The sequence below is a fragment of the Lagopus leucura genome, unplaced genomic scaffold (assembly GCF_019238085.1).
Source record: "Lagopus leucura isolate 7727_CA_CO unplaced genomic scaffold, USGS_WTPT01 Super-Scaffold_100021, whole genome shotgun sequence".
NCBI lineage: Eukaryota > Metazoa > Chordata > Aves > Galliformes > Phasianidae > Lagopus > Lagopus leucura.
In genome coordinates this window covers 6,255,900-6,273,511 of record NW_024962274.1, presented here as the reverse complement: position 1 = coordinate 6,273,511, position 17,612 = coordinate 6,255,900, and the positions used below count along the sequence as shown (strand labels likewise).

The following is a 17,612-nucleotide window of genomic DNA, read 5'->3' as shown; positions in this document are numbered from 1 at the left end:
TTCCTTCTCAGTTGGATTTTTTTCCCCAAACTTATTAAGTAACTTATGTGGGCTCTTGACTTCAATGGAGTGAGGTTCTGTTGTTGTTTTATAATGACATTTTAAAAGTCAGACTGTAGGATTTATTGTGAAATTCTTATTCTCATGTTATGCAGCTCTTTGTGAAACTGGACTAGAAAAGCAGTTAATTCAGCCTCTCCAGAATAGTGGTCTGCTGAATTTAATAGGACAGATGTTAACAGGTGACAGTTTTTATCACAGACCACAATAAAATAATTTACAGATGACTTTAAGGTAACTTCAGTGTTATGACAAAATGGAGGAAATTTCAGCTTCTAATTATCCCAACATTGAAAGCACCCTACTTAAAACCAAACTGAAACCCAAAGTTTTTTTTTTTCAGTAGTTAATCTTCCTGTGCTTGAATTCATGTATTTACAGTCCAGATTCTGCTCCCTGCGAGGTGGGAGGCCAGGTATCTCCTAAGCATAATAGGGTTTCAGCATTTTTTAATCATGAACAACTTGGGTTCTGATTTACTCTGCTAAGTCAGCTGTTGGTTTCCTTTTCTGTTTAGCATCAGGAATACCTTCCCAATAGACATCGGGGGTGTAAATATTTGTGCAAATCAATGAACAGAAGAAAGTCCTTAATGTCTGCTTCCCCCATTTCCCTGCCTACTTTAGCAGTTATTGAAAGCAGGCCAGATAAGCAATAATAGGGATTGAGAATATCACTTACTCTGGAGTTAATTCTCTGCACTGAATGTGTAATAGTGATAGTAATAAATGCTGTACCACCTGAATAGTGGAATGTGGGGAAAGCCAGAGCTCTGACTTGCTCAGTTATGGCCAGGGATCAGATTTTTCATTCAGAAGCATTGCTGTGACAAGCTACGGGGATGACATGACAATAATTGAATTGGTCAAATATTTTTAGAAAGGTAAAGACAACACATGTTAGAACATAAATTTATTTCCGAACAAATTGCAACATTGAGAACTACTGTACAGAGAAAACTGCATCACACAACTCAGTCATGATATTTGTGCTTTGTAGGATAAGTAAACATTTATTCTACCACAGCAAAAATTTATATACTGACAACTAACTGTATCTGCTTAAAAATAAATACACTTTCCCATTTATTGGCTCTATCAAAGCACTTTACAATGCCCAGTGCTTTTTACTAACTTTCAGCCTTGGAAATGCTGAGCATTCACTGTTACCACTCGTGTTAGCATGAGCTGTGGATATTCAGCAGTTTCTAGGAATGGGCTCCAGTAGTGCAGTTAGGTTGAGTAGATGCAACAAACTGACCTTTATCTTGACAGTAAAGAGACCTCCACTGACTTCATATATTGCAGAGATGTAGATGTTATTTAATGTTCTGTAATAGGTTTCACCGACAGTCTGTATTTCTTAACAAATGAGTGATGAAATCATGCAAATTTAGCAATGGTTTTAAAGATAAAATTGAGAATAATATGGCTCTTTTTTCATAAATTACTTAAAACTACTTCAAAATCTTCAAAAATATTTAGTGCAAAAGGATAGTTTTCTTCTTTTCACCCCACCTCCCAAAAATATTATAGAAGCATATACTATTATATGGAAAATAAAATCTCTCTTAAATATTTGATTTGGAAAGGCAGGCAGGCTTTCTATTATGCTATTTAAGAAGGGAGAAGCAAAATATAAAGATTTTCAAAGAAACAAATCACAGAAGAGCTTTGATGCGATAAGTTATGTTTACCTTTAAATTCAAAGCCAATCTCTTTGGCAGAGTCAAGAGAGTATCACTGAGTGCGTGATACCTAACATCATCTCAGTGAGAAGATACCATAGGATATCTTACCAAACAGTTATATAAATGTCATCATAATGTGGACTATCATACACAGTCCAACACATATCCAAAATGAACAGGCATGTGCTGAAATTGTAGCAATTGTTTTGACTTTTTGAAAATTACAAAAATGAAGATTTTTATTTCAAGACAGCACTCTTTTTAGATGTCTTTCTTCACCTTATTAACAATTTACTTGATTAAACTTAGTATTTCTTTTCAGTATTCTAACCGACACACAGCACGTTACTTAGTGCTTTAAACAGAAACACTTCACATAACACATTCCGTATCATCGCTCCCTCTTACTGGACAGGGACACTGAGGCACAGAGGTGATGTGATTCGCCCGAGGTCACCTGGTGGGGACAGGGCTTTAGGAACCCACTACCCTGACTCGCAGAGCTGTACTTGGGGACATACCAAGCACAGCTGTACTGAACTGCACTGCCTGCGAGTGTAAAGAAAGGAGGCTTTTTAAGGGTACTGATTGAGATTTGTACTCCCTTAAGGAAAAGACAGGAATGGGAACCAGCTATAGGGCTGAAATGATCACATGGAAAGAAAGTGAAATGTGTTTTCAGCAGCTTCTTGTTCTGTTTTTTGACTTCAAAGATCTGATGAGTTCACAAGTTTTTACCTCTCAGAGGACTGTGGAGACTTCTTTTAAAATGTTTTATTTATTGAAGGGCATGGTTTTCTCTGTGCATCCTGGAACACACTCAGGTTCTAAAAGTTAAAACTGTACAAACATTAGTATTGTTTTAAAAATGAATGTTAGTATACCATCCTGTTTCAGCTGATTGATTTAATCAAATTGATGAAAATGGAATGTATTAGAAATTCAATTAAGTTTTACTTAATTCGTTAAGTAAATTAAGTCCATTAATTCAGAAAGCTAATAAATCCATCTTTTTCTAGCACAGTACATCCTACAGCACAATATGTCAAGCATCCCTCAGGATACAGAAGGATAAAATACACCTTGGTTTCAACTCTGCTCAGTGCAGTTGTGGAACAGACAGGTGCTGTTTCTGTAGTTTATATATCTTTGCTCATTTTATTTGGTGATGTTTGGAAATCAGTGTTACACGAACCACTGCTTACTTAAGCTGGATTAAAACAAAGAAGTGGAACAGGCAATTGTTCCTAACCCAGTTCAAGGAGCCAATCGAACAGGCTTGGTGTCTTCTCTTTGCTCTCCTCACTGAGCTTGCAGTACTGCACCACAGCATGAAAGATGTCTCCCACTTTCCAGGACTTCCGTTGAACTAGCTGCACAACATCTAAAAACTAAATTGAAGGAGAAACCAAACAAAAAAAGTAACACCACCACTTAGCATTTGGCTAACATTTTGCTGAGGTGTTAAACAAACACATACAAACTGCTGTGAAGCAATGCTTTGTAAGTGCGCTGCTGTATCACAGAGTGGATGCATGGCAACATAAGGGTAACATAAGGGTAACATAAGGGCTCTTTCTACTTATAGCACACTGAGAACTTCATTTCTGAAATTCCACTGTTCCTCAGAGACTGATCAGATTTCATGACGTTTTCTCAATCAGTTCTTCTCATCAATTATTTCCTATTTTTTTGCAATTAGATGGAGAACTGTGAAAGTAAGCTTGCTAAAGAATCACAAGTTTCCTTGTTATCAACATCTCACAGTCAAAATGAAACTGTGGCTATCCATTTTATAAAGAAAAAGAATCCTTCATTACATTGGTTATATTTTGAGTTATATTTAAGTTTCTGCATTTTCACATATCCATCCCACATCTTAATATTCACATATTACCGGTGAGAGGGATTTCTGGGTAAGCTTCCGTCACATTAAATCTTTTGTTACAATTGTGGCTGAATCACCATAAGGATATGCATTTGCATTTTTTTTTCTTTGCCTCTAAACCAAGTTAAATATATATTCTTAAGCAGCTGTAAGGAATTCTGAATTTTGTCCACTTTGTTCTTAATGACAGGCTTTACAGTGTCATACATCTGGTCTGATTTTACCTCTAGCATATAAATGAAAATCAAAGCTTTTCATTTCCTTGAATTTCACAATCAATATCTAATTGGCTCACAACTTCTACATTTAAACAACCCAAGAAAATATGGTGTCTCCAGTTAGTGTAGCTGTTTGCTATTTACATACCGAAGCCTAAACTTTTAATATGTATTTCAACAATATTTAATAGGCACAGTTATTTCCAAGAGCGCTGTCGTAGGCAGAATGTGCTTCATTATTCTCTAGTGTATTCCTGCAATTGAATTAACTGTTTGCCAAAGCACATGGGTAAAGCTGACAGCTGTTTCTTTAATTAGATGCAATTTGGATGGTGGCTGCTGAATGCATTTTAAATTATGTTTATGATAGCCAAATGCAAGTACTCAAGAAAATCAAACAATATCTCTGCTACTCGAAATGATCTTCACATAGACATTATTTTAAAAGATGAAAATACTGATTTATAATACTCTTTTCATTAATTGTTTTGTATACTGTGACACTTCATGTAAACCTTATGGCTTGAGCTATCTTGCTGAACTTGGAAAGGAGGCAATTTTTGTCATTCCTGAAATGCTGAAGGTGGTGTTTCATGGTGTCTCCAGTGAGCATTAATTATTCAGAAACAGTCTTCATTTCTTGTGGCCATTTTGGTTTTTATCTCTGTGTGTCCTACCTTGGACTAATAATTTGGTGTTTCTCAGTTCTGGTCTGTCTCTGCCTGAAAACAATCTTTTGCATTCAGAATGAAGATTAGTGGAGACTAAGCTACATCTGTATAGGAGCTAAAGTGTACTGATATACATAACTTTTTTCTTTTGTTGTAGCTGAGACAGGGAAGATGCTTCACAATTTTTATACAATGATCCGAAACAGTCTGATTTTCCAAGAAAGAGATGTATGATCACAAATATTCGCCTGCCAAAAATGCTAGTTGGTCACCACCCTTGCTAAACTCTCTCTCTGGCTGGGAATAATTTAACAATACAACCTATACAGATGTTCCATCCTTCCCGTTCTTCAACTAGCTCTGATGCAGATGCCATGAGATCTCGTTATGTGAGATACTGAGCCCAATCTAGCACAGATTATCTTTATCTTGCATTTAGTCTCTTCTGAACATTTGAGCAATACACTTTTCTCACTGAACTGCAATTCCTTTCTACCAGCACAAAGCAATGGTAAAGGCAGTGCATTTGGCCACAGCAGTTCTCACCTAATTGCAAATTGAAGTGTCAGGCCGTGCTGTACCTCAAACGTAAACCTGTCAGATAGCCAGAAACAAGTTCCTACTTGCCTGAGGTTGCCATGATCAGAGCAGTAGGTGAGGCAGAGCCTGTAGAAGGACTGGGGAATTTCAAAGCTTTAAATCTTAAGTACAACACATGTATTAAGTCATAATTGTTTCTTGTTGCTGGTAGGCTCTGAATTGCAGAACTTTGTGTATATGATGTCTGCAATCAAATGGTTGTGGGTTGTTTTTTTGTTTTGTTTTTTTTTGTTGTTGCAGATACGTGTTTAAACTCCGTATAAACTGTCTGGAATCCTTCAGATGCAACCATGGAAAGATGGAGAGGAATGAGAGAGATGGGAAGGGAGTCTATCAGGGAGTGTAGGACAAGGATGGTTTTAAATTAAAAGAAGGCAGCTACTGATTAGACATTAGTAAGAAATCTCTTCCTGAGAGTGTGGTGAGCCCTCGCACTGCTGCCCAGAGAGCTGTGGGTGCCCCATTCCTGGTGGTTCTCAAGGCCACGTTGGATGGGCCCCTGGGCAGTCTGAGCTGCTGGGGGGGGCAGCCAGCACACAAGAGGGGGGAGTTGAAACTGTACGTGCTCTAAGGTCTCTTCCAACTCAAGCCATTCTATGATTCTACAATTCTATGAACCTTATATCTCGATGTATTTAATCCTCTCTTTCTATAACAAGCAGTAGCATTCCCATCTTGCTGTGATGAAGACTTCACATCTGCTTCTAAGCTCAGCAACTTCACTAAGTCAATTGCTGGCAGGGGAACTGTTGGATCATGGCTCGAACTGCTGATTGAGCAGCTGGTGAAGGGGTGTGGCTGGCGCAGGGAGCACAAGCAAGTCGTTTGCACCTGTGTTCCCTACACATCAGCAGGGGTAGAGCCAGGGTGGAGTCAGCTTGGGATCATGTAAGGGTCAGCCACTGAGGGGAAAGTATCCCTTGGACCTATGCTGCTTCCTGAGGAGTAGTGTCACAGATCCCTTTGCCTGTTGGGTGAGTTTGACTTTTTCTTCTGTATATGACTGTTGGCCTACTCACAAATACTTTATTTGCTATCACCAAGAACCTGTTAGGGGCAATTTTGTTCTTTGTGAGCAGAGTGTTGCTACTGTGACCAAAATGAAATAGCAATATGTCCAATTCTGTAAAAACTACCTTTTCAATTCTGTTTTCCTGAGATTTTTTAAAATAGATGGTTGGGATTCCAAGTTCAGAAGCAGCTATCCACTGTAGGGTGGCTCGCAGCTCTGCGTTGGGGCATTCTGGTTCCAGGTCAAAATTAATCACCAGGAGTTCTTTCTGATAATTAGCTGTTCCCACTGAGAGCCCAGAAGTACTTTCTGGAAAAACAATCTCAACAGTTATTATGCAATTTTTTTTTTTTTTTTTTAACTTCACATTGTATGTTGTAATTGAAATGGTTCAACTTACCCTCTGTATTATCTGTCTGTTCTTTAAGGAAAACCTTTTCTTCTGCTAAGTCACTTAGGAACAAAAAACAACAGGGCTTGTTAGTGATAGTTAGGAACAGTCTATAACATTCCTTCACAATGGTTAAAGTTCTCCCCCAGTGTAAGACCTAGAAAACTGCAAGAAAAAAGTTACGCAGGATGATGTGTATTATGTGATAAAATGCCTAATGTTACAGTAGTTTAATTTCTAAGTCAAGAAAAAACAAGAAACTTGCAGTGCTTTTCCTGTAATGTGGTGAAATACTTACAATGGTTGCAATATGTACTGTGTTTTATCAGAGTCTGTGTATTTCCTTTGATGTTATTTGAAGATGACATCATGGTAAGACACAGCAGGTCTCATAACCTTTCTAATAAGCTGTGGGAAAATACTGAATTTGCCATGTCTGCATTTTTCAGTGCTGTACTCCTTGGGTGAAACTCAAAAGTCTTGCTTTCTAGTTGCGTTTTTCAAGGTTAAACACAAACTACTGATGACTTCAGCTACTGCTCTTTTAAAATATATTATCTGTTTGGATAATCAAATTCTGTTTCATGTTGCAAAAAAAACTCAAAAGTCTATTGCTTCTCATGTTCCACTGTTCTTGTTAAACTATAGGAAACAAAATTCAGGTATGTTTTCACTGCTTCAGTTTTCACTTCTGAATATAATGCCCATGCTCATACACATCTAGTAGGAACCTGTAAGTTCAGGTTTGAAGCTATAATTGTGGTAGTTGTTCCCTTGCTTCTGGAGGGATAGCTTACGCATTTCTGGACTATCCCATCCTGTCCTCAACCAAGAACAACACAAGTGTAAGGCTTTGTCTCCCACATGGGAGACACTACCCTTACCACCCTCTTCCACAAAGCTGTCACAATCTTCCCTAAGGCTTCAAAGGATCAAGATCAGATATAAGTTACTACAGATGTGAAAGAATAAAATGGCAGCATGCAATGTATATTTTGTCATGATTTAGAATTGCAGCTGCCTAACAGCATCTTTCCCATCAGATTTTTTTTTTTCAGCTTTCTGTTTGAGTAGCATTTGAGTTCTGTACCATGACTTTGATTTGGGTGAGGACAAATTGCTCCAAGTGGTGGTGCTGTTCTCCACAACATCTGTTCTGCCAGGATCTCAACCCTGTTGGCTAACACTTGAAAGTAGCCACTGCAAGCTAATGGGGAATTGGTTATGTATCCCTGTAGTCTTTAGAAAGGAGACCAATTGGGTCAACGTTAGGAATTCGTATAGGAAGTGCCTCTGCTTAATGTTAAGATGTGGAAGTTTTGATATGGTTAGAGTCCTAATTGGTAGCTCAGAGAGAATGCATGCAGTGAAAATACAAACATCCAGATTTCTTACAGAAAAGAGCCTCTCAAAAGCAAGGTAGCTTGTTGTAGGATATTCTGGTAATTGTGAAGATCTGATGTCAAAGTTCCTGTATTCAATGTGTGATGTACAGTCCATGTGCTTCTACAGTGGCTGTGCCCTGTCTGCATCATGACATTTACCAGCTGGCTGGTCACACCTTGTCCCAGGGTCTTAGATTCTTTAGGCAGATACTTGTACATCTCTTGACAATTTTATTGCATGCTCAGTAGAAATATGCTCAGAAAAATACTTAAGACATAATACTAGCATTTTTCCAAGAGTATCTTTCTTTTCTTTTTCAATTTAATTGATCCTTATTTACTTGATCTTAATAGCTGTTCTATTAAAGCTTTGACAGTACTTTAAGTTACTCAGAGAAGAAAGTTCACACAATGTAAAATAGATACCCAGAAGACAGAAAGCTCTCCTTTAGGTAGAACAGCTGATGGATTTGTGTTCTTTTGAGAGATCCGTCCACCTGGGTGGCTTTTCCTGTAATCTTTCACTGCCTAATGCTGTCACACTCCACAGACACCTGCATGTGTACCTTTCTGAAACTAATGGTAGGCTAAGCAGCAGGTGCAAAGCAGGGCTTGGCACATCTTAGATGGTGTAAACGATTTGCAGTTAAAACTAGTCTAAACATCAAATCTCACTTCAGTGACTACTTACTTAATCATAGGAGAAGGTGGCATGTTTTCCTGATAAATTTCCAGGTCCATAATGCCAAGACTGCTAGTTGTACTGCTGTTGCCATTGCTGACAAAGCAAAAGTTTAAATATTAGTGCCAAGCTTCACTGAACATATCTCCATGCATTATTTTTCTGCAGAAAGTAAAGTGAGGAGTCTGTCCCACGTTCTACAAACACAACTGTGCTCATCAAGTGGTTCTCAGAATGAAGCATGCTAATGTGTTTAAAGTAATGAGGTTTTATTAAAATAGCTCTAGGCAGATCATGTAGCAAAGTAATGCTGTGAACTGAAAATAAATAATAGTAGGCTATCTTCTTGTGAATGGCTTATGCAATGAGCATTTGGAATCAAACAAGAAAACAGTTTGCATGTGCCACTGAAATGAAAAGAAAGATTACCAAGTACAGAGGTGTCCTGGAAAAACCTTCAGAGATTCAGGTACCTCTGAAAGTTGAGGGTTATGTCAAGGAGTGGGAGGGCACGTGTGTGTGTGTGCGCGCGCCAAGGCTGCTTATCATACTACTTACCTGTTGGGTGATCCTGTGCTGCGTCTGTTTCAGTATATTACATCCTATCCCAAATACTATTCGGGATCTGATGGACCCCACTGGTACAGTGATAATCCCTTAGGGTTCTGGCTACTCTGAAAGACTTTCAATTTTAAAGCCAGTGCTACCTGGGACCATTACTACCTTGAAGCATTCTTTAACTACTTCACAAAGTTGAAGTAAAACAACTGAGAGTATCTGGGGGAAAAACAGTATGTTTGCTTTATAACATTGCTATAAACTTGACAGTGAACGTTTATGTAGTCTGAAAAACAGGTTGTGAATTTGCTATCAAATAGCACCAGTTTGTTCTGTGTGTTAAGTAAGCCTTGCCACTTAATTTATTTTAGAAAAGAAACTGTTTTGCCTTACATCTGAGGGATTGACCAGACAGTTCTTTTCTCTATCAGGTTTTTGAGTCAGTATCAGAATGCCACGTGTTCAGGTTTGTGGTAACACTTTGTTTCAATGAGCTAAAAGGCACGATGCATTACCTCTCTATAACCTGATATTGTCAAAGGATTGATACTAGAATAATGAGATAAATGTTCACTCATACTGACAGACATGCTTTGTTCAGTATTTTTCCTGCTAGCCAACAGTGATTTCTAACAGACTTCCGTTTTCTTGCTTCATTACCATACTCTCTTCTTTTCTTTCTGTCTTAATATCCACAGGAAAGATGTAATTACTTGAGAGTATTTAAAAATGTAATTTAAGATCGTGTGAAGAAAAGACCTTGCTCAATTTGAAGTTGTGGAAGTTTGTGAAGTCAAACTAACATCGCTTTATCTAGTCCCTGGAGTACATGTAACATCTTTAAACACATCCTGACTTAAGGAGGAACGCAGTACAGTGCAATAGGGGCACTGGAATTCATGCCTACTCAGGGCAAGTTCAGCCCTTCTCTTTCAAGCTGTTCCCCATGCTGGTCTATGCAGATCAGGGTGCTACTTGTTCCTTAACTGCACAGATACTTGCTGGGAACAGCAGTCTCAGCTAAGCAGATGCCATGATAAGCATTGTGGAAATAGTAGCAAATAAAGCAAAGGAAAGGCCACAACGATTAGTTTATTTGGTGGCCCTTCACTGTAGGACTGAGGCACTTGCACAGGGTTGAGCAAGAACGTGCTTTCATTGACTCAATCTAATTGCTTACCAATACAAAGACCTGGTTTAAAATCAGGATGTGGCTGCTTTTTTCATCATCTGATCTTCCTTTATAGTATTCTCAGTAAATCTTGAGCTATTACTCCTCATTCCTGACACATGCTAATCAAGTCATAGGCTTGATTGATTAAAGTATAATGCATACTAAGAATAGACAGTATTCGTACCTCAGAGATCGTTCGCTGAGTTGTAAGTAGCTACTCGTGTCGTCAGGATTGTCTTCATCATTGGCTAGCTGGGACCAGCTGCCAGTGCTTTCTTCACTGCTGCTGAGGTGTACTGGAAATTCTTCAGCTGCTTTTGTCTCTCCTGTGATTTCAGCATCTGGTTTGCTCTGAGTGCTTTTGCTGGTAGGGTGGCAAGGAATAATGGTAATACAGGAAAACCGGTACTGCCAATCTTCAGGTAATGCTCCTCATTCAGTTTAACCAAGGTGCATAAACTGTACAGATGCAAGAGGCTAGACAAATTCAATTGTCTAGACAATTCTTACATGAACTCTAGTTGAACACATGGCTGGGAATGCTCTTTAAAAATGGTCTTCCTACGAGTGCTATAAACTAACACAAAACTAAGTAAGCCCTGTACTGCAATATGAATAGGAAAGGTTTAATCTGTACAGAAAGAACTGCTTACAGTTTAGATCTTAATGTCCTTCAGCCAATCAGTGTTTGAAATATGGGGGTTAAGCACTAGAGCATAATGACAGCATATGTTGCCAAGGTTTTTTGCTTTTTTAATGGGATCTTTTATTTCTATTGGACCACTAATTAAAATTAGTTATATGTACACTCATGAATATTTTTCAGCTGGGGAGGTATAATTGAGGATAAAGTCAGAAATGTGGTATCCTTGCCTGCTTTTCTAATGCCAGCTTTAGTTATTAGCGCTTGAGGTTCTGCACTGAGTTCTGTATAGTATGTTCAGACTTTATCCTCCAGTTACTGGTGTATGACAAAAGTAGAAATGTACTATATATGCACAAGAAATTCAGAATTGTTATAATTATAAAAGTATAGAATGTAATAGAAGACAAAAATATTATCCAGTTCAGAAGTAAAATAATAGCAACTAGATGGATCCAACTTCATCTTTTCTGAGCTCTGCAGGATCTCTGATTAGATCATTCTACTGTGATACTTTTGTTTTAACCCTCACTCAAGCTTACATGAAGAATATTTTGTGCAGCATCTTCACTGATAATGCTACCTTCTAAAAGACTCTCATTTCTATTTTGTGTATGTTTTTCTGAATTGCTTGAAATGCATTTTGATTTATTTAAATACAGCAGAAACACGCAGATTTATTATTTTTTTTTTTTTTACTCAACGCATTTCAAAGTCAGCTGTTTTAAAGCAATACAGGAAAGACAACGTTCAGACTGTTTATAGGAAGCTAAAAAGTAAAACAAAGTGAAAAATATTTTCACTGTGGAAAAGTATTTTCCAGTACTGAATTTGGAGAACATAGGAAAAAATGCCTTCTAATTCTACACGCTTGATGTGTTTGTCACACACGTGCATATTTATATGACACAAATGTAAAATTATATATATATACATAAAAATATAGTTAAGGTAACTTTTCAGAGGCAAACTGGGTATTGTAGGATTTACCAGGGGTCTTTAGTTATGCAGGCAGAAAAATATTTAATAATTAAAAGAAGCATCTCTTTTCTTGGAATATAAATAATGAATCACTGCTGCACCAGAGTAATAGCTAAAGCAAAACTGTAGTTTTGTTATATTTATGGGTTTGCATTTGCAATTCTGTAATTAAAAGAAAATTTTATGTAGCTCTAGAGTATCTCCCTTGAACTGACAATTTCTCTAGGCTTTTATCTGTAGATGTCGGCAAACATCCTGACTTCAGTTAAAAGAAGAGATTAACCCAAACATTGTATTGCAAGTGATTTACTTGACTAAGAATATAGTGAGATGTGATCATTGTCAGTATGCGCTTTTGCTGTGCTCTTGCTGTGGGGACAACTGAGAAGTTGCTGCATTAATGCTGGGTGTTAGTGAAAGAGAAGCAGCCTCCTGGATAGAGAGAAAGGGGGTGTATCTGCCTGAGGGTCTATGATCTACCAAGTTGTTATCATCTTTTTGGACAACCTAACCTGTCATCCCCGATCTCTTGGACACAAAACTCATCATCACGAGCAGCCAAGCAGCAAGGTGACAGTGTTACCTAGAGGCTATTTAACACAGGGCAGGAAGCAGACAATACTCGATCTGCTTGGTCCCACATGTGAGATTTCTGTGGGACTAATGACCTTGTAGGAGCACATTAGTAAATGGCTCATAAACTGTGCAGGAAATAACTCCATTTTCAAACAGATTCAAATAGACAGATTTCTAAATGTATTTTAAAAGCAGGTTACGCTTGAAGGAAGAGGAAGGTGAGTGGGAGGGAGCCAGTATGAAAGAATTTAGACTGTTGTAATTATCCACCTAATTGCTGCCACAGACAGAGAAGTATGTGCTTTCTCACTTCAAGTAGAGTTTTGTCAGAATGGTTTTGAACACAAGCATCTTTCTAGCACTCTGAGATAATGGGGTGCTGAAAATCTCCAAGTGATAGGCAGCTTAGTTACCGTTTTAAGTAATAAATATGATTAAGAGGTACAGTTAAAAATAGGTAATGTCTTGAGAGACTGTCTTGTTCTTAACCTCACAACATCCATAGCAATCTTCTGCATTTCCACTGTGCTCTCTCTGCCTTAACCAAAGATGCAAATTCTTCAACAGGAGTACAGCTGTAACAAGAGGGTGGTAGGCCATGGTATGGACTCCCTGAAATGAAATTTTACCCTTTATTTGAATACTGGCCAGGAAGTTGAAGGCTGGTAGTTGAAGGGTGCTTTTAATTTTTTTTTTTTTTTTTTTTTTCTGCCTGTGTTAAAGAATTTTAATTTTTCTTCCAAACTGCAAGCACAAAGCTGAACTTCAAGTTCTCTGAAGTCTGGTTGTGTTTCCAGGAACACAAACATCAGTAACATAACCACAGTAGAGATCTTCACCTCTTATTCAGTTATCTTCTGTTCCACGTTTGCCCTAATTTTTAACTTTTTTCTTAAATTGAGATATCAACAAATGTTAAATGAAAGCTCAACTTTTTAAATCTGTCCTGTCTTGATTTAAGGAAGACTTAGGTATCTGTTAGGGAAAACTTGCTCATTAATACAGTATTAGTTTTGAACCTCAGAGCCATAACACAGTTATATTCAGCATATGTTTGCTACACAAATTAGTACTGATGTGTCACTTGGTGCTTTTATGTAATTTGAGGATATGTAGAGATATTCTACTCTGGTTATTTCTTCCACAGTGATTCTTCCCTTACTTTCTGCCATCACCAAGCTAATTTTCACTGGGAAATTAAACACCAAAACAACGTGCTGATTTGTTGTTTGGTCACCTACCTATTCAGTAGGGTACTGGAAACCATGTGCTTCCCAGTATAAGCTTCTGGAGGCTTTTCCTTGCCTTGATGCTCCCTTTCAGAAAGTTCATGTAGAGTTAAGGACTCAGAGTCTTTATCTGACTCATCTCGTTGATCAGTTTCTATTTGAATTAAAGGCACTTCCCTGTGCTGACCTGCAGGGAGGCATTCAGGGTTCTTCACGTGCTCCTTCTGCTCATCCAAATTTATTTCATCCCTTTTGGGTTCTACTTGAATCCGAGTTGCACTCTGGGGATGTTTGCTTTCCAGCATGTGTTCTTGGCTTGCAGAATCAAAGGCATCCTGCTGGACAACAATTAAATTTTTACCACTTTCAACAATATTTGCAGCCAGTCTGTTCGCATACTGTTGCACATGTGGTGGGGAATCGCTGTGAAAATGATCTGCCTCTGCAACCTCTGCCTCATCTGTTATGATTTTGTTTTTGCGCATTAGAGATTCAATAGAGCTTGCCCACGTCTCATGAATCAACATATCTGTTATCTGGTCAGTCTTGCATCTTTGGTACAGGCATGAGTCAGACTTGCAAAGACCTGAAGAAGCCACTGTACTGACTGGCTGTACACTTAAGGAATCCTGGTGATGCTGGGCAAATCCATCTAATGAATTTGCTTTGACTGGGATGTTAACTGTCAGTCTAGAACCTGATGATCTGCCATCAGGCACTGAGGACTGTCTAAAGCAAAAAGGTGATCGCAGGGAGGGTGGTAGCAAACTGCCACACCAGTCCTTTGAATTCCGAGGGGAAGATGCATTATCTTTATTTTCCTTTTCTATTTCTTTCAGCATGTACCTGTAAAACTCTTCTGTTATGCTTTCTGTGCTGGACTGCTTAGATGGGCAACTTGGTCGTACGTTAAGATGACCGTTTTTCTTAGCAACCTGTTGCAAAGCAGAAGTCAAGATGTTGTTTGCATTTTTTCCTGCATAATAATCTAGTAATAAATCAAAGCCTCTTCCTTCATTTTCCATTTGGTTCACCATAAATCTTGAAAACTCATCTGTAATGCTTTCACAACTAGATTGCTTTGAGACGGAACTTGTCTGGCTCACAGGCTGACCAAAGGCGTTCATTAGGCCTAGAGTATTGACAGAGGCTTTGGAATCTGTATCCTCCTCTGGTATGCTCTCACAGCTTGACGCCTTGGCTCGGCTCCATCTTTCACAGTGCAGCCTGTTCCTGGGATGGTTTGGACCTTGCCAGATGCTGTCAACCACAGAGAGTTCAGTGAGGTTCATGATCTTTGCAGCCACTTCATTTGCAAAGATATTGACAGAATCTGGTGTGTCCTCCAGGTTTATAGATTCATCTACTACTCGATTCATCAACCTTTCCTTCAGCTCAGGATGCTCATCTGTCTTTCTTTTGATCTCACTAAGCCGAGGTGCCCTATGCTTCCGAACAACTGAGCCATTAGCATGGGTTTCCTTTTTCCTTTTCATAGTTCTGCATGATATACTCTGGGTCACCAGATATTCATTGCCTCTCTTCCATGCACAGAACCAGGGCTGCTTTCCATTTGAATTTTCAAGACAAATGGCAGCTATTTCTGTTGCCATAGAGACCACTGTTTCTGCCAATTCTTCTGCAAAATCTGTTATACAGTATTTGTCTCTTGAATTTTTCACTTGTAGTGCAGGTTGAGAAGGAAGTAAGATGTGGTTTCCTAACAAAGACAAGCTAACTTGGACTTCATCACTTAGCACAGCATCACACTTATGTTTGGCCTGGTTTTCTGCATTCATGGCGACACTGGAAGACAGTTGTTCCTGAACACCATGCCTGCATTCACTGTTTGCAAAGGTACTTTCTCTGTCTGAAAATGATCTGTAGTCTCTCTTCTTCTGAATGTTACCCTGATTTGGGGACTTGTAACAGTCTCGTGTGGTTCTTTTCAGGTATCTTTTCTTGGGAGATGTTTTTGCAACAAGTGCATTATGCCCAATAGCTTTACTTGTTAGCTCTGAATTCAGGGTGGCACTTTCATTGCTATTTGCATCTCTCATGCTAATTTTCTTCACGTTGATACCGTTTTCAGTGTCTTTGCTAGCATTGTAGGATGTACCAAATGACTTAATAGCAGAATGATCAAGGGGTCTGTGTGATGTTTCACATGCAGTTGCCTGTGTTGGCCATTCTTCTACTCTGGTTACCTTCTTGCCTTTCAGGCCTTCAGAAAAGAGAGGAGAACACTCTTCAACTTGTCTTATGTCGTTTATCTTCTTGCAAGTGAAATATATCACGTTAAAAAGCAACTCATTGGCAGTCTCCATGAAAATGTCTTGTGTACTTGAGCTGTTTTCTGAACGGGACTGTAGCTCTCTTTTCTTTCTGACCTCTTCAATAGAATGTCGTAGAATAATATTGGATAAATTTTGTGCCAGTTCATCTCTGATTACTTCATCGGAGTGTGGAATCCGTGGCCTTGCTGCTGTTTCAATAATTCTTCCATTTATGGATTCCATAAAATGCCCTACATTTTTGTATGTATTGGGTTTTGTCAAAATTATTGATGCCTCTTTGAGAAGGGCCTCTGCAATGCTATCATTCAGCTTTTCCATGCTGCTTCCTACAGCTATGCTACAATGAAGAGTAATGGCTGCAGAAGTCTGAGCTGCAGACAGCAGCCCACTTGAAGTTGCAGGGTACTTCTCTTCCTTTGTTTCTCCCAGACCACAGACTGCTACAGCACTTGCTACTTGAGTCATGCCACACAGTGCAGATGGAAATGAATATTCTGTGCTAGTACAGTCTTCAAGTAGCTGCGAAGAATCTGTGTGTAGATCTTCATTATCACCTGTTTCGCTTTTAGAGTCTGCAGCTTCTTGATCCCTTCTGAATTTTTCTGCTGCCTGTGGACTTGAAATGGTTCCAATGACAGTTGCTGCACAAGCCAGAGCCATTTCCAGTGCACTCTGGCTGTGTCTGTTTGAATGGTTGTCTTCAAAGTAATCTGAAACTTCAGAGCTTTCTGTTTCAGTCCAGTGGCACAGGTTTGGGAAGGCAGACCCTGGCCACTCTGGCACATTCTCACTGCTGTCTGGACTCTGCACTATGACAATCTTTGGAAGTTCATTCCATGATCGAGAAGCAGATGCATCTTTTGACTTGCAGGAGCTTCCTACGGAGATGCTGACTGCAGCCTCCTCACTGAAAGTGGGTTGAGACTGTGATAGTCTAATGAATGCATCTTGCAGAACAGATTCTGCTAAATTTGTAGCATACTGACCTGTAGCTGCTTGCTTGTTTTGCAAGGGAGGGTCGCTTTTCCTAACACCTGCACAATCCTCTACCTCTGCCTTACTGTTGGGTTTTGCTGTAGAGTCATAAAGAGGCCCCAGCTCTTCTTTAGCCATTTTGGTTAAAGATGCATCTAATACACTCACTGAGCAGGAATCCTCAGTACTGAGAGATGATGTAGCTCTTCCCACTAATTCCTTTTGACACAGGATGTCCTGCTCTGGCTTATCTTCAGGTTGTGAGGTGCCATCTTCTGCCACAATATGTACGGCTTCAGAGACTTTACTAGCTGTATTATCTTCATTAATGCAATTCCCTTCAAGAATTAATGGCAACCTGGCTTTTCTGTAGTGGAGACTTTCAAATCCTTTTCCTTTATTTTTTCTGACATCAGAAGATGCTTCTGAAACACTTATTTTTTCATGGGCTGCTGAAAGAAAAGTAAGATGTTAGTCTTTGCAGAGTACCCTGTATCTTTAAAACAAAAATAGCTGCGTAACTAATGCATTACTGCTCTGTAAAATTGCTATACAAACAATTATCCTTCCGTCTGAACTACA

The 17,612-nt window shown here is 38.9% G+C and overlaps 1 protein-coding gene across 1 annotated transcript in view; it reads right to left on the bottom strand.

Moving 5' to 3' along the window:
* Positions 1 to 957: 957 nt before the first annotated feature.
* LOC122183932 (SPHK1 interactor, AKAP domain containing) overlaps positions 958 to 17,612 on the bottom strand; it is a 47,977-nt gene continuing 31,322 nt past the window's right edge. Inside the window, 6 exon segments of the mRNA XM_042878411.1 lie at positions 958 to 3,141; positions 6,264 to 6,448; positions 6,540 to 6,592; positions 10,514 to 10,733; positions 10,736 to 10,788; positions 13,771 to 17,479. Coding sequence (XP_042734345.1) covers positions 2,998 to 3,141; positions 6,264 to 6,448; positions 6,540 to 6,592; positions 10,514 to 10,733; positions 10,736 to 10,788; positions 13,771 to 17,479 — 4,364 coding nt within the window. The 3' untranslated portion in view covers positions 958 to 2,997.